Source organism: Halichoerus grypus, chromosome 13, assembly GCF_964656455.1.
Source record: "Halichoerus grypus chromosome 13, mHalGry1.hap1.1, whole genome shotgun sequence".
NCBI lineage: Eukaryota > Metazoa > Chordata > Mammalia > Carnivora > Phocidae > Halichoerus > Halichoerus grypus.
The window spans coordinates 54,077,744-54,102,855 of record NC_135724.1 but is presented as its reverse complement, the minus strand read 5'-3'; the positions used below and the strand labels follow the sequence as shown (position 1 = coordinate 54,102,855).

Here is a 25,112-nt window from a genome sequence, read left to right as displayed (position 1 = left end):
ACGTAGGGTGGATACAATTTCAAAATTCATACTATTTTCATTGTCTGAAATAAAAGCAATGTTAGATAAAAGGGCATCTTTATCAAATGGAATTGGCTAAAGGAGTGGAAGAAACTCAAGGGACCACAGACATCAAATAAAAGATAAAAGTTCATGGATTTTTAACAGAACCAAAGGTTACATGAGCTTCTCCATCCCAGCACTGAGATCCTTTTGTGAATTGTCAACTGTATCACCTCTATCTTCTAACCTTATTGTTTCATTTGGTTTGTTCAGGGGAATATGGAGTGGGGAGCAGTGATCGGGGAGTCAGAAGATTCTAGCATCAGCAGGGCCACCTGTTAGCTGTTGCATCCTAGACGAGTCATTTAGCTTCTGAGGCTTGGTTTCTCCATTTCTAAAATATCGACTCCCCCAACCTGACAGTGTTTTGTACATGGAGGGGACCCACGTGAAATATCCACAAGAATCATGAGGACTGCCTCAACTAAAGCCTCCTGAGACCAATATTTGTTTTTCGAAGTCTAGCAAGTATGAGAGAAGGAAGGAATTGGGATGCATAAAGGATTCTAGAGATAATTTGGATTCTAGTTCAATCTGGCTGCTCTGGTGACTATAATGATTTTGGATATACTTGATTATTGTCCTTTCTACTCTGCAGGGAAATAAATCATTTTATGAGTCTGGATTGCATTTAACACCTCGACAATAAAAATGAGGAATTTCACACGAAGCACTGATTTACTCGTGAGTGGAGCTATAGCAATTCTGACCAAGTTACCGAATTTGACAGCAGAAGAAATATAAGCATCCAACAGTGGGTTGTTCCAAGTGAAAACAACCATGCTGCTTCCAGAAACATTTGGCAAGCAATTTGTGTGGGGAGAAAATAATAGCAAAGGCAAAAATGAACAAATGACAACGGAGCCATCAGTGGATGCCCTGTGGAGTCACCAAAGCTAAAAGGGAGATTTCCTGTTGTGATTTCAGAGTCATAACTCCTTCTTGTGACTGCATGCAAATTAAGGAAGTGTTGGCTTGATGTGACCATATCAAGGAATTTATGAGTCAGCATAAATAAATAAAAATGCTGAGTAGAAGACTAAATAATTGCTCCTCTTTACGGTCTAACTGCCTACTCTTAAAGTTATATCAGAATCATAAATAATGAAATCTGAACAGCATGAATGCATGCCGATTAGCTGGATTGGAAGTTCGAAATATAAGCAGAATTCTACATGAAGACTTTTTGAAGTTGAGTTCTCAATATATCCTGTTCCACAGACCTTATGCTATATTGAAGATATCATAATCTCCCTCTTGTCAGCAAACAAAAACTGAAGAATTATTTCTGAAAAAAAAAAAAGAATTATTTCTGGTTTAAATCTCAGGTACTGAAATATTTTCAGCTTCCAGAGATGACCAGGACAATGTAAGGTATGTTTGGAAATTTTTTGTCTTTGCAGTAAGGGGCTTGTTTGGGGTCAGAAGAGAATATATCTAGTCATTGATTTCAAATGTTTTGCAATTTGCTTCCTCTCATATACAGATAGGATAAAGTGCCTTCTCTTTGAAAAATATGAAACAAACTTTAATAGATTTTTTTAAAAGGAATGTTAAAAATCGTCCTGCTGTTGGACATGAAGTGAATCTTACAAACTATCATGTCTTGTATTAGCTGCTACTACTGTACTTATTACAGTCAAAATCGTGATGACCATCTCTTGTAAAACAGTACTACCTCATACTTAATGGTGTATTTATTACTATATTCGGGACAACTTCATTCACAGCGGTAATCTGCTACATGTTTGGTTTTTTTTTTTTCAACAAGTGATCCCTTTGCCTCTGATATTATCAGAAAATTTTACCTCTACCATCCTGAATTCCCCATCTCCCACCATGACTAAATTATAATCTCCTCGAGGCAGGAGTCTGTCTGTCTTGTCCACGGCTATAGCCATGCAGAGCATAGTAGGTGCTCAGTATGTATTCGGGGGAAGGTGTGGCATGACTGGATTGTTCAGTTACACTCTGAAGGCAAAAGGGACCAGCATAAGGAGAAATTCAGCAACTGTCTCAACTGTTACAAGAAAGCGTTGTCATCTCAGCCCAGTTTGGGAGACTCTCCTCCACACTGATTGCTCCTATAAGTCAAGACTCCTCTGTCTCCTAACCTCCTCAGGAGTTTCCCGGCTGTAATCTGAACCCGGCCCCCTTAAGCAGAGGGCAAGGAGAGACTGCGACAGAGGCAGACCATTACAGTTTGGTAGGTGGCAGTTTTAATAAGCAAAAGGAACTTGCATGGGAGGCTTGTCTTGGGCAGCAGTAAGACAAACGGGTCCCTGCACCCATCTGCCAAATATTAAAAGTGTATATGGAGGCCCTAACTGGGTTCAGTCACATATATTGTGCAGGTGTTTTCAACACCACACCCCTATCACAAGGCTGTGTCCTTGGAGCTGCCTCTGGGCACAGGAAAGGCAAGTGGAACCCACATTCTAAGGACAGGGGAAGGGGTCAGGAGCTTCTGGGCACCCGGGTCCAGCTCATGGTTCAACTGGCAGTCACGTCTTTTCGAGGACCTCTCCCAACATCCTATGAATGCTTGTGACAATCACAACAGTTCAAAGTTTCCTATTCCTGGGAGAGCAAATGAAACAAAAAGGCTAGGAAATCAGCAGTTAGGGCAGTGAGTTAGGGCAGCCAGGTGATCTGGGTTCAAATCCTTGCCCTGCCCTTTGCTAGGTGTCTGATGTTGGGCAAACTGTCTAATTTTGATGTGTTTTCACTTTGTCGCTTATAAATGGGGCTTCCTACCTCACAGTGTGTTGTGAGGATAAATGAGTTAATGCTCGTGAAGTGACATACTGTGTAGGCATTCACTGTTGCTTTATTACTTGCTCTGAAGCAGCCAGCAAGCAGGCGTGGAGGGTGAGGTCAGCCGAGACTGTTCCATGCTCTACCGCTAACTGGCTATGGGTGCTAGTAATGTAATGTCAGTTTTTAGTGTCAGTATAGGCTCTCTACTCAGTACTGTATTCACTCCCTCTGAAAACATTTTAATATTAATTTCCAAATATGGTAAGTTCCAGTTGCTCTGAAGTATAAGAGTTGAATGGTCACGAAAGAAAATAAGGCAACTACAAAATCATTTTAATGAAATGGTTTGTCTGCTGACCAGCGATTCCCTCTCCGTCTTCTCTCTTTTCTTTGCCCATCTCTCCTCTCCAATTCTTCCTCCTGTTCTCACTCAAGGAGTCCTGGATTCCTCGAACTAGGAGCTTCTTTCTCGTTCTTGATGTCCCCATAATTGGATACATTCCTACATTTTTTTTAATTGGATTTTTTATTCTTTTCCTTTTATTCTAAAATATGCTTGGCCTGCTGATATATCTGCCTCACATGAGTCACTTTAGCCAAGGATGGGGATATTTAGTATACTGGTAAAATCAGGCATAAATCTAGATGCCAGAGTCCCATACAGAGTGCATGGCTCGTGGGAGAAGTATAATGTTAATCTGCTCCAGCCGATAGATTGGTTCTGTGGACTTCCCTGCTACTTATCACTTGAGTGAAATTATAGACCAAAATTTACAAGACTTGTATTTGTATTTGTTTTAAATATATATATATACACAAATTTGCTTAAAAAATAGTGGGCTCTATAAAATATAGGATCATAACATTTTAAGACTGGAAAGGATCTTAGAGTGTATTTAGTCCAAATTTAGTAGTTTTAAAATAGTTGGATGATGTGATGACAAGGTCACTTCACCTTGGTGGTATTCTTTCCAAAATCCCATAATCGCAGTGTAATCATGAGAAGAACACCGGAAAAACCTAAATTGGGGGAACATTCTACAGGTTACCTATTGGTGCTCCTTTCCAAACTCATGAGAAAGAAGGAAAGACTGAGATGCTGTCACAGACCAGAGGAGACTGGGAGGCACGTCGGCCAAATACAGCATGGGCTCCTGGACTGGATCCTGGAGCAGAAAGAGGACATTAATGGAAAAAATGGTGAAATCCAAATAAATCTGACCTTTAATAGTAATGCACCAATGCCAGTTTTTTAGTTTGGACAACTGTACTATGGTAAAATAAAATGTTAACAATGGAGAAACTAGGCGGAGGGGTATACTAGAGTGCTCTGTACTATTTTTGCAACTTTTCCGTAAGTCTAAAATTATTTCAAAATAAAAATGTATTAAAATACAAGTAGAAACATCTAATGTAAGTAGCTACCCTTTTTTGGTGGAACATTACTGTAGTGCTGGCTTACCTGGTTCACACGTCAGACAAACATGTTGGTAAATATATAACTCCCTTGGATGGAAAGTATGAGCATACCTAACTGCTCTACTTTTTTAAAAGAATTTATTATTCACACATTGCTCTATGAATATTTATTTAAATTATTCTAAATAGTATTTTGCAAATAGTGGTAGAATGAAGTTATGTAAATAATGTTTCAAATGAAATATAGACAGTTCCAAAAAGATCTGCTTAGAAAGATAAGCTGTTTCACTCTGAAACTGAAGACAGAATGAGAAACCAATGAGGTAATTTGATCATTTCCTTTTCCAGTTACTCAATGGTTTAAATATTAGCTCTAAAAAGATCTATGTGTCTTTATGAATTTCTTAGGACTTTGGTTGAATTCTTTTTTAACTGAAGATTGAGATCATAACTTTTATTAATATCAGATAAGAGGAGCATGCAAAAATATATTAGCTTGTTCGCTAACCATAAAGATAGTCATGCAATATTTAGAGACATTTGTTACTTTTATTATTCCTCAGTTTGAATATATATAGTAGCAGCTAATAAATTAACTGGCTTAAATTCATGCTTGGCCTATTCGTCCCAAAGAAAAACTGGAATTTAGACCTAATAGGGTAGCTAGTTTTGCGGACAAATCTGCTTGATTCCCAAACTAATTACAAGGAGAAGAGGAACATTCCACTTATTCAGTTCAACCTTGGCTGTAGTCTTTTTTTTTTTTTTTTTTTTTAAACTTTTTTTTTTTTTTTTAAAGATTTTATATATTTATTTATTCATGAGAGACAGAGAGAGAGAGAAGCAGAGGGAGAAGCAGGCTCCCAAGGAGCAGGGAGCCCGATGCGGGACTCGATCCCAGGACCCTGGGATCATGACCTGAGCTGAAGGCAGACGCTTAACCGTCTGAGCCACCCAGGCGCCCTTGGCTGTAGTCTTATTTGTAAAGCAGGGATGGTAAGGAATGACCAATCTCCAGACAGAGCTTTGGGCTGACCATGGAAAGATGGGGGAATGTTATAAAGATACCATCTTGGATGGAGTGAAGAATCCCCTGACATGTTTTTCTCCATTTAATGTCAATCCCATCCTGCAGAATATATGTCGCCTTCTTACTTCTGCCAGAATTGAAACACTGGAATCTGGAAAAGGAAGTCCATAGCTGACATGTACCAGGAACTGGGTTAATATCTTAAAGAATCGTCTTATGTAAATCTCTCACCACCCTGAATGTCCCTGAATGGTCCCCTCATCTTTTTGCTATAAAGTGATTGTTATTTAATTTTTTTATGATTATTTATTTATTTATTTGAGAGAGAGAGTGAGAGTCAAGCATGAGCAGGGCGGAGGAGCAGAGGGAGAGGGAGAAGCAGTCTCTCTGCTAAGCAGGAAGCCCAACATGGGGCATGACCTCAGCCGAAGGCAGGCAATTAAATGACTGAGCCATCCAGGCGCCCCTAAAGAAGTGGTTTTTAACGTGGGTGTACCTTACCATCCCCTGGGGACCTGTAGTAACTCTTGATCACTCAGGCCACACCCCAAAGCAATTAATCAGAATCTCTGAGGGCTGGACTCCATGCCCAGTATCTTTAAAGTCCCCTAGGTGATCACTATAAGCAGCCAAGGTTGATAAGGACTGTCCTCAGGGGTCTACTGGAATTCTGGCCCTCACCAGAGGCCATTGTGCCCATAATTCTCTAAGTGGGACTCCTCCTGTTTATACTCCTGCCTGGAGTAGAGCAGGTATCCTCCTTCCCTTTGCAAACCTTTCCTCCTTTCTTCTCTATAAAGCCTGTAGCTATGATTGTCAGGTCATCTGACCATCCAGCCTCCTTGCTGCTGTCCCCTTCTACTTACCACCGCCTCCACATCACTGTCAGGATTTTAGTTCAGGAGCCTCTAAAGCCATGCTAGAATTTGCCCAAAAATATACCAAGTCATTGTTAAATTAGAATGTGTCGGGCATTTCATGTTTAACAAACATAAATATAGCATCTCAGCAGAAAACTAAAATAAAAGCTGTCACATTGTCGTCTGTCCCTCCCAGATTGATGCAGAGTGGGGGCTGGGACATATTTCTTCTCGTGCCCCTTTCGTCTACTTCTGTCTTTGCTGTTTCTTCGACACAAAAGGCATGCTTCCACCTCAGCTCCTTTGTGCTCACTGGTCTTTTCTCCCTGGAAGGCTCTTTGCTATGATCTTCACCTGCCCAGCCTCCTCACCTCCTTCAGGCCTTTGCATAAATGCTATATTCTCAGTGAGGTTTTCCTGATGACTTCACTGAAAATTGCTCACCCATATTTCCAGCCTTCCTCTGTCCCTCCCCTGCTATACTTTTCTTACAGTACTTATCATTAGATGACATAATATATAATTTTAATTATTTATTTGTTTCTTATCTGCCTCCTGGGCAGGAATATTTGTGTGTTTTGTTTATGTTGTATCCACAGCGCCTACAACGCCTGGCACAAAATGGGTACTCATAACTATTGAATTAATCCATTAACCCTAGGAGGTGGCTTCTATTTTTGTTCTGATCATACAGGTAAGGAAGCTGAATCTGGAACCACCAAGTAACCTGCCTAGGAACATTGGCTGGTAAGTGGTAGCCACAGAATCCAAGTTCAGTACCAGAGACTGGGCAATTACACTGCTTTTCTTCCATGTGTTAAGTGGAAGATTCATCTCTTAACTTTGTAAATGAAGGCTGAATTTTGAAGTAGATAAGAAACTAAATATTATATTGTAATGGTTGGTCACATAGCTCGGTCTGTTTCGATGACCATCTGACCAACTATTACAATTTTATTTAGATGATGAGAATCTGAAATAGATTTTAACAATTCAGCCTGCATATTGCAGAGGTACCCAAGATACTGAGAGGGGAACATGCCAGATGTGCTTAAGGAACAGCAAAAACATAGTGTTGGAGGGTAGAAGCAGTACAGAGAAGCAATATATCTTTTGCACAAATCCATGAGAACAGATGCTGGTTAGAGATATTTTTATTTCAATTTTTACTGAGTTATTTATCATACTGAGAGTGAAATCTTTATGATTCAGAAATAATATTGCCTTTCGATTGTACAAAAGAGGAAACTATAATTTTAGCTCACTAAAACTAAGAATAAATGCTTTGCAGGGTTTTTTTAAACAGCTTTAATAACATTTGGCATCATGATGATAATTTTGGTAAATTAAAATATTAAATTCTAACCCAAACTGATGAGTTGATTCTATGTGTGATATGTACACTGAACATTAGTTTATGAAACAGCAGAAATAATGTAACAGTGAGTTTACATATTTTACATAAGCTAATAATGTCAATATGATAAATAACCAGTTTCAATAAAGTAGCAGGAAAATGATCCTAAGTAGTTTGGGTCATAGAAACAGGAATTCCACATAAGTAGAATTTGGTAGATATTTGTATTTAGTATTAATTATAGGAGATTTAACTCGAAATCCATTTGCAAATTAGAAAACTGTCATCCTTTTGAAGTGGAATGGTTCAGGCTGGTGTGTCATGTGTCCAGACACTGTCATGGAGTAGAAGAGGGATAATTGACAAGCATCAGCCCATATAATGGATGAAGATCTGTTCCATACATTGAAAGTGTTCACATTTTCACAAAAGCCCAGAGGAAGCCAATTTAGGCTTCAGTAACATGCTAGCTCAAAGAGAATAAAATATGTTGAATAATAATATAAGAATATGTGTTTCACTCTTGAAGATGAAGTAGTCTTTGTTTAAGGACAAAAGTCAAATCTTAAAGTGTGTCCTCCAGAAATGAAGAAAACTCTCCAGGGTAGATCAGGGCTCTACTCTGGTGTAAATCAAGTCACTGAGCTGTGAAACTGATACAAGAAAGAAAGGAAACTAAAATTATTCTGAGGTTTTAGGAATGCAGGACTATAAGAAGGTAACAATATTCTTTGGTAATCGTGGAAGGCTACAGCAAGGAAGAGGAGTCTTGCTGGTGGTTTACTAAACTTAAAAGGATACAATACATGCTCACAGAGATGTTTTAGCAAAACAAAAATCACAGAATTTGGAAAAGGTCAGTACTGGTTTTGAAGCATATAAAAAAGACTCAGGAAATAAATGACAAAAGAACAGCTCCTTTATAGCTGGATGTGACAGGGTAGTCCTGGATTGAATCCTAAGCCAGTTAAAAAAAAAAAAAGCTATAAAATATAATGGGCATTATTGGGACAGTTGAATATGGGCTGGGTAGATTATAGTATTGTATCAATGGTAAATACTTGATTTTTATCATTGTACTGTGGTTATATAAGAGATTGTCCTTGTTTTTAGGAACATACACTGAAATATTTAGGGAAAAGAGGCATGATATCTGTAACTTACTCTTTAAAAATGGTTCAGAAAAAAAAAAATGTGTGTGTTGTGTATGTGTGTAGATAATGAAGGAGAGAGAAAAAGACAGCAAATGACTAAGCCAATGGGGCAAAATGTTAATAAATGGTAAATATGGATAAAAGTAAAGTGCATATAAGATTCTTTTTACTGTATTCTTTCAAAGTAAGAAGTTACCAAAAAAAGATAACTCAAAAAAATTCCCATAACAGAAACAAAATAATATGATTACATCACACTTGGATTATTAAATAACACTAGTTTAAAGAGGAAATAATAAAGAAATCTGAGAAATACGTAGAACTGAATATAAGTAAAACTACATGGAAAAATGCACTGAAAAGGAAAAACCAGTCCTTGGGAGGAAACATAGCTATTTAAGGTAAGTGTATCAGAAACAAGCGAGCTTATCACCAAACCAGTGGTGAGTTTACCATTTTATTCCTTCTGGTCCTCCTACCACTTGGTTCAGATTCAGTCATACGTGTGCCCCCAAATTTCTGACTGAAGAATAGGAAAAGGGGACTCCAGGAAGGCAGAAAGTACCAAAAAGAACACAAAGAGGAAGGAGTCCAGAAAGCAACCCCATAAAATTGTTTACAAACCATAGGCTCACCTTGGAGCTGCACATGGCATGGATCTGATCCTAATCAGCATATAAAAAACTTTGAGAACTGAACTAACTGATCATAGCCCACATCCTAGACTGGCCAATGCATGGAAAACACTTGAGACAGATCCAGATAGCACTCCAAATATACCCAACCACAGCCTGCAGAAAATGTGTTAAAATTTGTGACCAGAACCTGACCTGATTGATTGTTAAAATTATCAACATTTTCCATAGGATTTAACAAAGTCCAGAGTCTTATAATATTTCAAATGCCTGAGACAAAATCCAAAATTATTCAGTATACAAAGACTTAGTATATCTCAACTCATTTGTGAAAAGACAATCAACAGAAGACAACACTGTGTTGACAAACATGTTGGAATTAAGCAACCAAAACTTAGAGGCAGATTTTATTAAGATTCTCCAACAAGTAACTATAAATACTCTTAAAACAAATAAAAAATAGAAAGTCTTAGCAAAGAAGTAAGAGATATAAAGAAAAATAAAATGGAAAATTTAGAACTGAACAAATACAGCTCATGTGAAAACACTCACCAGATGGACTAAGTAGCAGAATGGAGATGACAAAAGAACAAGTCAGTGAACTTGAAGATAAATCAATAGAAATCATTCAATCTGAGTAACAGAGAAAAAAGATTAAAAAAAAAAACTCTCATGATCCTATGAGAGAATTGAAAAAGAACACCAACATTCATGTCATTGGAATCTCAGAAGAGGAGAAAGAATGTGATGCTGGAAAATATGTGAAGATTAACGGCTGAAAACTACCTCCCAATTTTTTAAGTTTCTTTTTGATTCCAGTTAGTTAACATACAGTGTTATATTAGTTGCAGGTGTACAATATAGTGTTTCAACACTTCCATACTTCACCTAGTGCTCATCACAACAGGTGCACTCCTTAGTCCCCATTACCTAGTTCCTCATTCCCCCACCTCCCTCCTGGTAACCATCAGTTTGTTCTCTATAATTAAAAGTCTGTTTGCCTCTCTCTCTCTTTTTTTCACTTTGCTCATTTGTTTTGTTTCTTAATTTTGTTTCTTAAATTCCACATGAGTGAAATCGTATGGTATTTGTCTTTCTCTGACTGATTTCACTTAGCACAATACCCTCTAGCTCCATCCATGTTGTTGCAAATGGCAAGATTTTATTCTTTTTTATGACTGAATAATATTCCATTATGTATATACACTGCATCTTCTTTATCCATTCATCAAGTTGATGGACACTTGGGATGTTTCCATATCTTGGCTATTGTAAATAATACTGCTATGAACACAGGGGTACATGTAGCCCTTTCAATTAGTGTTTTTGTGTTCTTTGGGTATATGTGCAGTAGTGCAATTACTGGATTGTAGGGTAGTTATATTTTTAACTTTCTGAGGAAACTCCATTCTGTTTTTCAGAATGGCTGCACCAGTTTGCATTCCCAACAACAGTGCAAAAGTGTTCTTTTTTCTCCACATCCTTGTCAACACTTGTTGTTTCTTGTGTTTTTTATTTTAGCCATTCTGATGGGTATGAGGCGATATCTCACTGTAGTTTTAATTTGCATTTCCCTGATGATAAGTGATAATGAACATATTTTTATGTGTCTGTTGCCCATCTGGATGTCTTCTTTGGAGAAATGTCTGTTTATGTCTTCAGCCCATTTTTTAATTGTATTATTTGGGTTTTGGGTGTTGAGTTTTTAAGTTCTTTATATATTTTGGATACTGTTTGGATACTAACTGTCGGATATGTCATTTGCAAATATCTTCTCCCATTCTGTAGGTTGCCTTTTACTTTTGCTGATTGTTTCCTTTGCTGTGCAGAAGCTTTTTATTTTGATGTAGTCCCAGTAGTTTCTTTTTACTTTTGTTTCCCTAGCCTCGGGAGGCATATCTAGAAAAAAAGGTGCTATGGCCGATGTCAAGAGGTTACTGCCTGTGTTCTCTTCTAGATTTTTATGGTTTTAGGTCTCACATTTAGGTCTTCTATCCATTTTGAATTTATTTTTGTGTATGGTGTAAGAAAGTGGTCTAGTTTCTTTCTTTTGCATGTTGCTGTCCAGTTTTCCCAACACAATTTGTTGAAGAGACCGCCCTATTCCCATTGGATAATCTTTCCTGCTTTATAGAAGATTAATTGACTATATAGCTGTGGGTTTACTTCTGGGTTTTCTATTCAGTTCCACTGATCTATGTGTCTATTTTTGTATCAGTACCATACTGTCTTAATAACTACAGCTTTGTAATATAACTTGAAGTCTGGAATTGTGATGCCTCTAGCTTTGCTTTTCTTTTTCAAGATTGCTTTGACTACTCAGGGTCTTTGTGTTTCTGTACAAATTTTAGGAGTGTTTGTTCTAGCTCTGTGAAAAATGCTGTTCATATTTTGATAGGGATTGCATTAAATGTGTAGATTGCTTTGAGTAATTTAGACATTTGAACAATATTTGTTCTTCTAATTCATGAGCATTGGCATGTCTTTTCATTTCTTTGTGTCATCTTCAATTTCTTTCATCAGTGTTTTATAGTTTTCAGAGTACGGATCTTTCACCTCTTTATGTTTTTTCTTTGGTACCTTATTATTTTTAGTTCAATTGTAAATGGGATTGTTTTCTTAATTCTCTTTCTCCTGCTTCATTCATTTGCTGTATAGAAATGTAACAGATTTCTGTATGTCTATTGATTTTGTATCCTGCAACCTTACTGAATTTGTTTATCAGTTCTAGCAGAAAACGACCCAAATTTGGAGAAAGATGAACCTACAGATCCAAGAAGCTCAATGAATCCCAAGTAGGATAAACTTAATGAACTCCATACTCAGATATATCATGATCAAAATGCTAAAAACGAAAACGAAAAAAAATCTTGAAAGTAGCCAGAGAAAAATAATTACCCATGCAGAGAAACTGTTTTGAAATAATATTTATAGAGACTTGCCAAGATAGTACAGAGTGTCCCCATAAAGAGTGCACCCAGCTCCTTCTAATGTTAACCCAAGAAGATCATGAAGGAATCCTCTGGATGACCAGATTCCAGAGAAAGGAGGAGCAACAGGCCATCTTGGCATGGGGATCCAGGGTCTGGTGCTCAGGGTAGACCAGACGCCCCATGAGGTTCAAACCCACACAGGAAGGATACTTCCATTCAGCTGACTTATGCAGGAATTCCTCCACAAGTATAAGGCTCACTTGTCCTGATGTTCCTTGCCCTGGCAGATGTTCAGGGCTTTCTCTTGATTTCGCTCTCCCATCTCAAAGCGTTGCTGCTGACCCAGGCTCTTCCCTCAGAGGTCAAATGTGACAGAGAAGTCCTAGGGGGCAGTTTCCGAGAAGAGGATACCCTGTTCTTTCCTTCTTCTGGAAAGAGAAAACAAACCTCTCCAGAAATTCACTCCGCCAAGGGATTTCCCTGGTCCAGTACATCCAAAATTGGCACTAAGAAATGTCTACAGCAAGTGCTGCATTCAATTTTCTGTCCACAATACCAGAAAACAGAAGTGAATCACATTCTAAGTAGACCCCACCTTCCAAAAAGCAGACTTCTGAAGATACAGAACTAAAACAAGGTGTCTTTTCCCCTTTCTACTAAAGTAACTTTGGTTTTTTGCCTCCTAGTTTTTGCTATTAATTAAGAGACTATTCAATGGGGGTGCCTGGGTGGCTCAGTTGGTTAAGCAACTGCCTTCGGCTCAGGTCATGATCCTGGAGTCCCGGGATCGAGTCCCGCATCGGGCTCCCTGCTCGGCAGGGAGTCTGCTTCTCCTTCTGACCCTCCTCCCTCTCATGCTCTCTGTCTCTCATTCTCTCTCTCAAATAAATAAATAAAATCTTTAAAAAAAAAAAAAAAAGAGACTATTCAATGGCTTAAATGGAAGTTTGATATGATTATACTTCTTAGAATAATGTTCTATAATTGTAGATTATTTGAATGTTACTCTTATAAATTAATTGCTTCCATTTTATTCTATTTGTAGGTAACATAATTACAGTATTTTTATTCTTTGCAAGACCACTAAAATAATCCGGAAACACAGCAATAACATTTTTTTTCTTTCTTCTAAAGAAAGTTTGAGGTTTTCCTTTTTTTGGTTCTACTGCTATTATTTAAGTGACTACAGAATAGTTCCAATGAAACTTCATGGGAGGATAATTCTTAGGATGTTTTACATATATATATTCTATAAATGTGAGTCTTATCAGCAATTTGTTTCCTTTTTATTTGGTTTTCAGATAGTGCATAGTATTTTCATTGTTGTTAATTAGCAATTTTTTTCTACCAATCCAGGAACAGTAATCATACAGCAGCTCAAATGGAAGTTTGACTGGAATTATACTACTTATGATAGTGTTTAATAAATGTATTTTATTTAAAAGTAAATTTCATGAGTAAACTGTTAACTTTTCTTCTATTTCTAGATAGTGAAGGATAGTATTTCACCTGATGGTGTTTAAAACATTCCCCACAACCTGAACTGTGACAAGAGTTTTACCTGAGTGGTCTCACCATCGGAGGTATTTGAAATTCAAAGTCCATATCTGTGTTCCAACGGTTGAATTTATTCTAAATGTTTTTTTTTTTTTTTTAAAGAGCTTATTTATTTGACAGAGAGACACAGTGAGAGCAGGATCACAAGCAGGGGGAGAGGGAGAGGGAGAAACAGGCTTCCCGCTGAGCAGGGAGCCCGATGCGGGGCTCGATCCCAGGACCCTGGGATCAGGACCTGAGCAGAAGGCAGACGCTTAACGACTGAGCTACCCAGGCACCCCACGGTTGAATTTATTCTAGTTGTGAGACTAATAGAATTACCTAAGTAAATGTTAGTTTAAAAGAAAAGCCCTCTGATGGCTGTCACTGTGCTTAGCCTCAGAGTCAAAGCCCTCACTGCAGCTCCAAGGCCCTGAAGATGCTGTTCCCGCTGCCCCTTGCCCTGCTCACTGGGCTCCAGTCACTCTGTCTTGCTGCAGAGCCTCAAGCACACCAGTTTCCTTCCACCCTTTCGTTCATACTGTTCTCCCTGTGCCTGAAATGCCATCTCCCCTCTTTTCCTATCTCTCCCTTATCCTTCAGGTCTTAAATGTATGTCTTTGGAGACACTTGTATTGATTTCTCAATCAAAATTTGTTCCTCTTCTCCATCACATCTTATGTTTCTTTTTTTTTTTTTAAGTTTTATTTGACAGAGAGACAGAGAGCACAAGCAGGGGGAGCAGCCGAGGCTGAGGGAGAGCAGGCTCCCTGTGGGACTTAATCCCAGGACCCTGGGATTATGACCTGAGCCGAAGGCAGTCGCTTAACCAACTGAGCCACCAACTGAGCCACGCAGGCGCGCTCATCTTATGGTTTCTTAACTTTTTATTAAAGCATGCATTACAATGTGCAATTGTATAATGATTTATATGATTATTTATTGAATGTGTGTGTTCACACCTGTGTTTTTAGGGATTGGATGTATTTCTTGTTCATTTACTATATCTAGTGTTTTCAGAGCAGTGAGGAGACCTTTGCTGGGACATTTTTCCTTATGCAGGCCTATCAGGTCTTGCTGTGATAACAAATCACAAAACACAACTTCCCCGGGATTTATAAAAACAGGCATTTATTTCTCACTTGCAGACCTGTGGTTGAACTGTTACTCATCTAAGCTTGCCTGGGCTCAGGTTTTGGGTCAGCTTCATTCTCTCGGGTCTGCTCATCATTGACGGGCCCAGGCTGAAGCCTGTGGCAACGTGGGCCTGGTCCTCTGTGTGGACCACACGAGCACAGGAGGGCAGCAGGACACAGGCTGCTTCTCCAAGCCTCTCTTCAGAACTTGCCCATCCTCTTGTCTGCCCACATTCCACTGGTCAAAACCAGTCAGAGCGCCCAGTCAGTGTGATAAAGAAATCAGCCCCACCCATCTATGAGAACCCCAAATGACTTCACATTTCCAAACGTCCCTGGGGGCTGCTCCATAACCACCCTAAGCCCTGACACTCCAGATTCTATGCCACAGACCCCACACATCAGGCCTCACAATGCTCAGAAGCAGGTTTCACTCAGGAGGAGTCTGTGGGCATCCCAGGTGAGAAATTAGGTTCTCCCAGCAAGGTAGCTGTGGACAGAGAAATCCACACAGAGTGACAGCATTCCTAGTAGGAAAGAAAGATTTCCTTCAAGGGCCTCAAGTCTGTGCATTTCAGGAAGGCCCTGACCCCCCCATCGATCCCACAATGTGCCCATATAACTCCCCTTGGTATTAAGTTATAGGTTGTCACTTAGCTGTCATCAATATTTACTGAGGACCTAATGGGTGCTGCCCAGTGCTGAGTTAAGGCTGGTGACCAGGCAAAGTGCCAGGTTTGGGTCAGGCCCTTCCTGTATGGTTTCCCATCTCCTCCCTCCTCCTTCCCATTGAGTTGCCCCTTTAATTTAGACTCATCCCCATGATCCTTCTGAAGCAAGGAACAGACAGGCAGAGCCCATAAAACAAATGAGAAAAGAGGGCTAACTGATGCAAAAGCCAAGATGTCAGGAATCTGTCACTTGGGAAATGTAGTCTAGTGCTTGAGAACTCTTCTGAACTATTTTAATTTCATCAGATTAGTCAAATCTTGGGAAGACTTTACTTAGCCATATGTAAAAAGACTGTCTTTACACACCAGGCAGATAATAAATATATGCAGAAAGAGTGTATAAACCTATGCAATTATGTGGTAGGGAAGAAGGGGGAACAGTGCCAGACAACGAACCATAAACTAAGTGCTAGCCATGCCCACACACTGGTAAGTGCAGTAACAACTTTACTGCTTGACAGCATAACCCTATGATATAGTACTATTATTATCCCCTTTAAATACAAAACAGGATGGAAATGTAATCTTAAAAGCCGTGTAAACAAGAATCAACACGCCCAGCCGTGGCCTTAGAGGGAATGAGGCTACATAGGTATCAGGTATGAGCATGAACTTGGGCCATTCCTGTCCTGCCCCTGCCACTTAAACCCACCATCTATGGAGAGTGGGCAGGTCATTTAACATCATAGAGCTAATATTTGAGCTAAGCACTGACCAGAGCATTATTTCATTTAATCCACACAACTGCTCTATTAGGTGCTCTCCATTTCAGAGAAGAAGAAGCTGACGTTTAGAGAAGCTAAACAATGTACCTAATATTTGAATTGGACGTCTGACTCTAGAACTGGTCTATTCTCTTTCATTCAGTAGACCTACTAGCGCCATGCTTTTGCAAACACCAAAAAAGGATGTGTATAAAAGTACCATTCAAAACATTGAAACTAATGTTAAAATCAATATTATAAAATCAACTCAGACGATACAGAATTTCTTTAGAATTGAATACAGCTCATCATAATATCATTTCTTAAATTTTTACTATGTAATCGTCACCCAAGCCCAAGAGGAAGGTCCTACTCTAATTTTTTACATGTTAAATTATGCGTTTTTATGAAACGCTGTTAAAGCAGCATAAGCAACTCTAAGAAGATGCAGTAGTGCCCTCCAGCTATGTTTAGCTGGTCCCCATGCTTGCCACAAGCCCAGCCACGCCATCACAGGGAACGCGACATGCTTTGAACACCAATGGAACCATTACTTTTGCGGAACAGGAATGTAAGAACAGTGCTGGTATCAGAGTTCTCCGAGAGAGAGCTGCCAGTGAAATCATGTCCAACCTCACTACTGCCACAGATGAGCTTGCGTAGGACCTCCAGCCCCCGTTACTTTCCCTTGAGTGTTCGGGTAAACGCATGGGAGCAGGTTTGGCTGGATCCAGAGCTTTAGCGGGTGTTCGCTTTCTTCTGGGTGACTGGGATCACCTCTCACATTCCAAATGAAAGAAATCATTTTTCATTTGCTTTGCAAACGTTTATTGATGTCCTACCATCCTCCCAATATACATAATGCAGCAGCAACACCAGCCTAGACCCAGCGCCCTCTATGCGTGTCCCAGGATCTGCCGGTGTGCGCGAACGGCGAGGGTGCCTGGAACCCCCACCCCGGAGCAGTGGGCGAGCCCCGCAGCCGCAGCGCCCGGCTTGCGCGCGCCCGAGGGCGGCACTGCCCCACGAACATGCACACGCACGGGAGCGCCGCGCTCCCGCGTCCCCAGCGCTGCGCCGGCGGCGGGCGCGGGCGGGAGCCCAGGAGTCTGAGCGGGAGGCGGGAGCACCAGACGGGGCGAGTGCCCGCGAGCGGCGCTCGTGCTTACGCTCCTCGGCTCACGAGGCCCCGCCCCTTCCCCGCCCACCTCTTCTCCCGCGCGCGGGCTCCGCGCGCCCCAAGCCGCGCGCGTGCGCGCGCGTGCGCAGGCCAGGGCCCTCCGGGGGCGGCCCCGTATACTCCATAGAAAGCGTCGCAAGGTCCCGGATTAACCCTTTCCTTGCTCGCCCATTTAGAGGCCCGGTCAGGTTCCGTGCCTGCGCAAGCCGGCGGCGCGCCTTCCCCCCAGCCCGCACCGCGCATGCACGGGAAGGGGGGGTGCCGGTGGGGGTGTTCACGGCCGGCTAGACATTCTGTGCTCGTGCAGGAGGAGGGCTGCTACCATCAGGGACGTGCACGATTCCCTCCCACCCCGCCCCCTCCCCAAACTCCAAAAAAAAAAAAAATTCCAAAATACACTGCCACCCACCGTGCCCCCGCGCCCCGTGTCCAACCCGTCCCCGGCCTGCTTGCAGTGAGCGCGGGGAGCCCACGGCGAGTGTCTGTGGCTGTGCCAGGCTGCAGGTAAGCGCGGGCCGGGGGTGCGGAAGGGGCCCGGGCCTTCCGCGAGGCGGGCGCGGGGGCGCGGGGGCGGCTGGCCGCCGGCACGGCGGGGCGGCCCGGAAGAAGCGCGTTCTCGCCGAGCTCTGGGGCACCAGCCAGTTCCAGGATGTGCGGGCGGCCGTCAGCGGTGCGCTGCGAACGGGGCCAGTCATGGGCCGGGGCCGGGCCGGGCGTGGGGATCGGGCGCCGTAGGGGCCGCGCAGGCCGGCGAGCGGTCTCCGGCAGCGGCCGGGCGGCGGCGGCGGCCCCGCGCGCGCGCTCGCCGAGTCTCGGCGGCGGAGTTCATGGCCGCCCCCGCTCGCACCGCCGCAGTGCACCGCGGTGGGGGTGGGGACGGCCTCGAGCCCGGCGCGGAGCGCGGCCCGCCGGGCGCCGCCCCTCCGAGCCGTGGGCCCCGCCGCGCCGCCCCCAGCTGCCTGCCGAGGAGGGGGCCGGGACCCCCGCGCTCGCACTCCCGGGTGCGCCCGCGGAGCTCGGAAGCCGGCCGCGCGCCGCCCCCGCCCCCGGCCGCGGGAGGGCGGGGGAGGGCCCGGCGCGAGCCGGCCGGGGAGTGCGCGGGGCGCGAGCTCCGGGCTCGCGGGGCGCGGCGCGGGGCTGCGGAGCCCGGCCGCACGCCCGCTCCCGCTCCCGCTCGCCGCCGTCGCCGCCGCGGGCCCTCCCGCTTTGGTTCGGAGCCGCGGCCCCCAGCCTGCGCTGGACTCCAATTATGAAAGGGAAAGTGGCCCTTTCACCTCCCGGCTCCGAGGCTGGGAGCTTTTGTTTAGGAAAGGATGCAAATGGCCTTATCCGTCCCCCCACCTCCCGGGCCGAAAGAAATGAGAGCGAAGCCTGAGAGGCTCTCAAATCCTTTTGGGTCTTGCGCTTCGTTCCCTGCTTCCCCCCCATCCCGAAGTTGCGAGCTTTCAACCGGGAAGTCGTGCGGCCGCCATTGTCGCGGCTGCTCCGGGGTAGGGGAGGCGGCTGCCGCTGCTTATGTAAGTTTGACTTTGCTGGAGCCCCCGCTCCCTGCTCCGTAAGGGCGGCCCAGTGCGCCAGCGGTTTGGAGAACCACCATAAAGGGGCGGCTTTGTTATGGAGGTGTAGTTGGGACTACATCTTTTCGTCCGCCTACGCAGATACTGGCAAGGGCTAGCTTCCAGTTTAACTCACCTGAACTTACTAACTGGACATCTCAGTAGAAAGAAATGGTCCTCAGCGATCTGGAGAGTGGGAGCCAAATACCACACTGGTCCAAAAAAAAAAAAAAAAAAAACCAACCCACAGTGGTATGTTGTCATGGGTACTGCAGGGCCACTCCTCTCCCTAGTCCCATGCACTTTTATCCCACAAGCCCTAGGGAGAGTTACAATAGTGGGAAGTGATTAGGTAGGAAGGTTTTGCGTGGCTGCCTTCCCTTGGAGATGACTGCAGGCCGAGGCGCATCTACGGGACAGGCAGAGTCCTTAGAAGTAATGTTGCCCAGCTCTCACACTGTGCAGATAAGAAACCCCCTGCTACTGTAGGCATCTTACTCGTGTGTTTGTTTTTCTGTAGAGGGAATTTTTGAGGGTTTTCAGAGTGTTGGTCTCGCACCACAATTTTGTGTAAGAATATTGCAGCTCAGTCTCTTGGTCCCACCACACCAAAGTTTGTGTGGTCACTGGGCAGTGAAGGAAACATGTTTTTTTCAGGATATTGGTCTGCAGGATGGAGTCCCTCTGGTAAGAGTTAAAACTCCCCCAAAGCAAGAATTCTTTGAGCCTCCCTGTGGGGATTGAGGTGAAAACACCTGGATTTCTCGAATAAAACCAAAAAGACTAGTGTAGCTCCATGATATGTGCTATGCACACAGAATCACAGAAAGAAGAAAGCAGCTACTGTTCCTTCTCCAGTGTTAACTATTGGGGATGTTCACTTTTATAACTTTATTTTAAAATGTACATTCTATATGTTTATATGAGCCTAGAGAGAAATGGGGAGGGCTACATACCCAGCAGGAAATGGTGGGGGTAGGGAAGACTTACTGGCTTTTTCTGTATCTATGTAGCTATCAGTATTTGTGCAAATATGGGCATGGCCTTTGTTTGTGAGAACTTCCTTAGTGGTTCTCCAATCCGTTCCTCCAATCCCGGTGTACAGCCCCTGCATGTCCCAAGTGCCACAGCCTTTATCTGTTCTCATTCATATCTGTTCAGAGCTGGACCTGATGCTGCCAGTCACCCTCCTCTCTGTTCCCAACCTGAAAATGGGTACATGTGCAAGTGGCAGGACAAGAAAGGAAAGTTTTATTTTTTAAAATCAATTCTTGAAAACATTCTTGTTTAGAATTTGGGATAGAGGAAGATTCTACCTTATTCTTGTTTGTCCTTTTCTCTTGTAGGACTGGCGTGCCCCTGATCAGAGTTATTCTGATCTGAAGAATTTGGTGTTTAAAGCATTAAGATAATAGCCTGAGTTGTTCATGGTAACTATAATTTTGGGTATTAAATCTTGGAAATATATATGTATATCAATTATGCATTAGCATTCTGTTTCTTTGCGGGGGAATGCTTTGTGAAATAAAAAGAAAACAATGTTTCAAAAAGAAAATACACAGAACAAATTATTTTAAGAAGATAATTCTTTAACACGGTAGGTCTTTTGTGCCAGAGATCTCTCGTGCCAGTTCAGAATTTCTTTTGCTTATAAAATACAGCACTTGTCAAGTACATCCGGTCTTGATGACACTTTCATCTGGATGGCAGATAGATTGGCATCCAGATGGAATGAAGACGCTTATCACTGTCTTCCCAAATGCCATCCGAGGGTCGTATTAAATCTTAACCCTCATTCAGAAGTGGCCCAAAGCTGGTGAGGAAAAAAGCAGAAGACAACACTAAGTGGAATATTTTGGCAGTGATCTCCCTTTTTGGTTCTGCAACAGTGATTTGTCTCTTCTGTCAAGGAAGTAGAACACTGAGCACTATTATTAGTTATTTCACCAAACCTCCTCTTCTGTACATGGAATTAGAGTAGACACTACAGGAATAGAGCCTCCTTGCCTTACACCTCTTTCTTAAGCCTTGAAGTTATTTGATGTTATTACCTCTAGTTGTCAGGAAGCACAGGTTTTAGAGGTAGGTTGCCTGGATTTGAGTCCCAGCTCTTCAGTAAATGACTAGAATTTTGGATAGGTTCCTAAGCTCATCTAAAACGGGGGGCTACAAATGCCTTTTTTAAGGTTACTTGATCAGTACATTTGTGAAGACACGCAAAGCACATGGAACAGTGCCTGGCATGTATTACGTGCCTCATAAAAGTTGCTGTTATTACTAAGCAAATACTTTTTAAACTGGAGATACATAGAAATAACAAGATGAAAGTTCCTAAGTTGGGATCTTCTAGAACCACCTCTAAAATTGATTTTCTGAAATAGTTAGGTACTACAAATTGATCAGGAAATGAAAGTCTGCCTGTGTTTTGTGTATGGAAAAGTAGTGTTCATAATTATCAAACTCTCTTTTTGAACATTTTTTGTAGGAGTTTTTCATCAGTATGTCTGAAACCATTAAATATAATGACGATGATCATAAAACTCTGTTTCTGAAAACACTAAACGAACAACGCCTGGAAGGAGAATTCTGTGATATTGCCATTGTGGTTGAAGATGTGAAATTCAGAGCACACAGGTGTGTTCTTGCCGCCTGTAGCACCTACTTTAAAAAGCTGTTCAAGAAGCTTGAGGTTGATAGCTCTTCAGTAATAGAAATAGATTTTCTTCGTTCTGATATATTTGAAGAGGTCCTGAACTACATGTACACAGCAAAGATTTCTGTGAAAAAAGAGGATGTTAACTTAATGATGTCATCAGGTCAGATTCTCGGTATCCGATTTTTAGATAAACTCTGTTCTCAGAAGCGTGATGTATCTAGTCCCGACGAAAACAACGGCCAATCGAAAAGTAAGTATTGCCTCAAAATAAACCGCCCCATTGGAGATGCTGCTGACACTCAGGATGATGACGTGGAAGAAATTGGAGACCAGGATGACAGTCCCTCTGATGACACAGTAGAAGGCACCCCCCCGAGTCAGGAGGACGGCAAGTCGCCTACGACGACGCTCAGGGTTCAGGAAGCAATCCTGAAAGAGCTGGGGAGTGAGGAAGTTCGGAAGGTTAATTGCTACGGCCAGGAAGTAGAATCCATGGAGACCCCAGAATCGAAAGATTTGGGGTCCCAGACCCCTCAAGCCTTAACATTTAATGATGGAATGAGTGAAGTGAAGGACGAACAGACCCCAGGCTGGACGACAGCGGCCAGCGACATGAAGTTCGAGTACTTGCTTTATGGCCACCATCGGGAGCAGATCGCCTGCCAGGCGTGCGGGAAGACCTTCTCCGACGAAGGCAGGTTGAGGAAGCATGAAAAACTCCACACGGCCGACAGGCCATTTGTTTGTGAAATGTGTACAAAAGGTTTTACCACACAGGCCCACCTGAAAGAACACCTCAAAATCCACACGGGCTATAAGCCGTACAGTTGTGAGGTGTGTGGAAAATCCTTCATCCGCGCCCCGGACTTGAAGAAGCACGAGAGAGTGCACAGCAATGAGAGACCATTTGCCTGCCACATGTGTGACAAAGCCTTCAAACACAAGTCCCACCTCAAAGACCACGAACGAAGACACAGAGGGGAAAAGCCTTTTGTCTGCGGCTCCTGCACCAAGGCGTTTGCCAAGGCATCTGATCTGAAAAGGCACGAGAACAATATGCACAGTGAGAGGAAGCAGGTCACCCCCAGTGCCATCCAGAGTGAGACAGAACAGTTGCAGGCGGCAGCGATGGCCGCCGAAGCGGAGCAGCAGTTGGAGACGATCGCCTGTAGCTAGAGGTGACAGGACAGGACTGCTTTGCCTGAGCCCCGGAGGCGGGACTGCACGGGTCCCAACACACGAGCGCCAGACCCTGCATTTCTGTGGAAACTTACGGAGCATTGTACTCACTGGACTTAAGGCAGTGCTTGGTTAGGTATTTTGCAAACTTTGCAAGGAAATAGTGTTCCTCGGTTCTGACCAAACAGTCTCACTGTCCCGTCTGGTGTCTGGTAGTGATGTTGCCAGTAAGCCCTCCCCCCCACCCCCCTCTTTTTTTATGATTTTAATTTGAGAACTCCTGTGTCCAGTTCAGAAGTGAGAGACTTCTATTCCAGTTTTTGTAATTCCTCTCTACACTTGCTGACTGGCAAGTGTACTGCACAGAGCGATAATTGAGTAAATTGATTTCCTAATCATCATGATTCTATGGGACTTAGGGTCAAAACAGCATTTTTAATAACGTGATAAAAGTACTTCATGCAGATGCAGAAAATACTGGTGGGTGGCTGACCAAGAACACTGCGCAGATAGGAAAACAAGTTCCAGAATTGCAGAACGGTATTGGATTTATATTTGGTTTGTTAATTTTATATCACTGTTTTTCACTGTTGTTGTGGACAAATGATGGTTGCTTTGCTAAAGTGTTTCTTCATTTTGATTGCCCACACCTACCCCAAAAGATGGAGTCACAAGTCCTGAACAGAGGCTGAGCAAACCCACAGGGATGATGGTGGTCTGGGGGCTGAGTTCTTTTTGTTCCTCTTTTTTGGGGTATTGCCACTCTGCAACAGATGCGGTTTCTGGGGTAGACCAGTTGTTAGAGGGATAGCAAAGGGGGAATAGGATCCTGGCTCTCAGGGACGAGGTTTTCACGTTTGCAACAGTTCCAAGATTTTCTAGATCAAAATAATTCTTAATTGATTCTGAAATTGGATTTTTATTTAGGATCAAAATTAGGACAAGAACAGGTATGCTTCTTCAGATACATTGTGTCACTTAAGAGAATGTCATCAAGCTTTTGGGCTCTCTGCAGCACGTGATTTATCCACAAAGGAGATGTAATATTGTTGCTTAAATTAATAAATTGAAAATCTTTTTAAGTGTGTAAATAGTGTAGAAGTGTTGGTCTTATGTATTTCAAGTAAAAGTAGACAGCTGCACCTTTTTTTTGCACATTGGATTAAAATAACTTCCATGAGCAACAAACATCGGTCTGTTTTTTAACCAATATTAAAGATTGTAAGACCAAATGTTTATTTTTTTGAAGTATATTTCATCATTGGTGGTTACAGTTTTAAGTAGAATTTGATTGCCATTTCATAGCCATAAACAGAATTATAAACACTGTTCCAATTTTGGTGTATGGAAACTTTTTTTAACCATTTCTTTAGGAATATATTGAAATACCAAAATAGTTTGAATTACTTTCTGTAACAAAGTGTTAGTCAATTATTTTAGAATGTACAATTTTAGAAAAATACCATTTTTTTAAAATTTTATTTTTGATTCCTAGAATTTTTTTTCCAAGTTACATTAAAATAATTTCATTTCATAGCTTGTTGCATTAACACCTGTAATTACTATTGTGGGAAAAATTTTATTTTTTAAATTGATGTATATGTTATGCCCAAGATTGTAGGATGAAGATGCTACCTTTAAAGAGACTTATTTATTGGTAAAATGTTTACTTTAGTTTAAAATTAATTTAATTTCCTTTCTTTAAAGTTGTTTATTCTGTCCTAAAAGTAGTCCTGTCACTGTGTTTATATGCTGTTAGTGGAAGGGGACCTGATTGGCGTTCCTTGGCTGTTTTAACCAAAGCAAAGGAAAAATGATTTCACATCTTTGTTGATAACTACTTCAACAAACCATTTTTTGGGACTTCAGTTTTGTATATAAAAGAAAATATACTTCTATCATTCCTGTTTTCATTTTTTCATAGCAACCTCTCACACATCCAGGTTTCTACCAAAGCGCATTTTCTATGCTCTCTTCATCATGGTTCTACAGAGTTGCACGTTAAACCTCTGGTGTGGACGGACCCTCATTGAAACCATATGGTCACGGTGCCACCCCCAAAAAAGAAAGCTTCGTTTTCAGCACTTGATTTGTGTTGTGTAAATATCTATCATCTGTCCTATTTTGCATGAGAAATGTATTTGTGGTTTACTGTGTCTAACACCAGGACTGGGTTTGTATGTGTGTTAGCGTGCATGTTTTCTTTGTTTTTTTGGTGGCAGC

General features: G+C 42.3%; 1 protein-coding gene and 1 long non-coding RNA gene across 9 annotated transcripts; one reads left to right on the top strand and one right to left on the bottom strand.

Annotated features, from left to right (window-relative positions):
- Positions 1 to 12,190: 12,190 nt before the first annotated feature.
- On the bottom strand, positions 12,191 to 19,256 carry LOC118522427 (uncharacterized). The gene is made up of 2 exons (XR_004910619.2): positions 19,191 to 19,256; positions 12,191 to 12,639 (listed from the first exon to the last, which is right to left on the bottom strand). It is a non-coding gene; the product is annotated as an uncharacterized LOC118522427 (long non-coding RNA).
- ZBTB14 (zinc finger and BTB domain containing 14) lies at positions 17,785 to 24,787 on the top strand. Of its 8 annotated transcripts, XM_078060579.1 has the most exons (4): positions 19,407 to 19,741; positions 20,216 to 20,300; positions 20,403 to 20,484; positions 21,540 to 24,787. In XM_078060579.1, exons 3-4 carry the CDS (start codon positions 20,482 to 20,484, stop codon positions 22,884 to 22,886), a joined length of 1,350 nt encoding a protein of 449 aa, XP_077916705.1. In that variant the 5' UTR covers positions 19,407 to 19,741; positions 20,216 to 20,300; positions 20,403 to 20,481; the 3' UTR covers positions 22,887 to 24,787. The 8 variants fall into 8 exon arrangements, with proteins under 8 accessions (XP_035927274.1, XP_035927245.1, XP_077916704.1 ...); XM_036071381.2 differs by lacking the exons at positions 19,407 to 19,741; positions 20,216 to 20,300 and adding an exon at positions 17,785 to 18,002 and having other exon boundaries at positions 20,401 to 20,484; XM_036071352.2 differs by lacking the exon at positions 19,407 to 19,741 and adding an exon at positions 17,785 to 18,002 and having other exon boundaries at positions 20,216 to 20,484.
- The last annotated feature ends 325 nt before the right edge of the window (positions 24,788 to 25,112 follow it).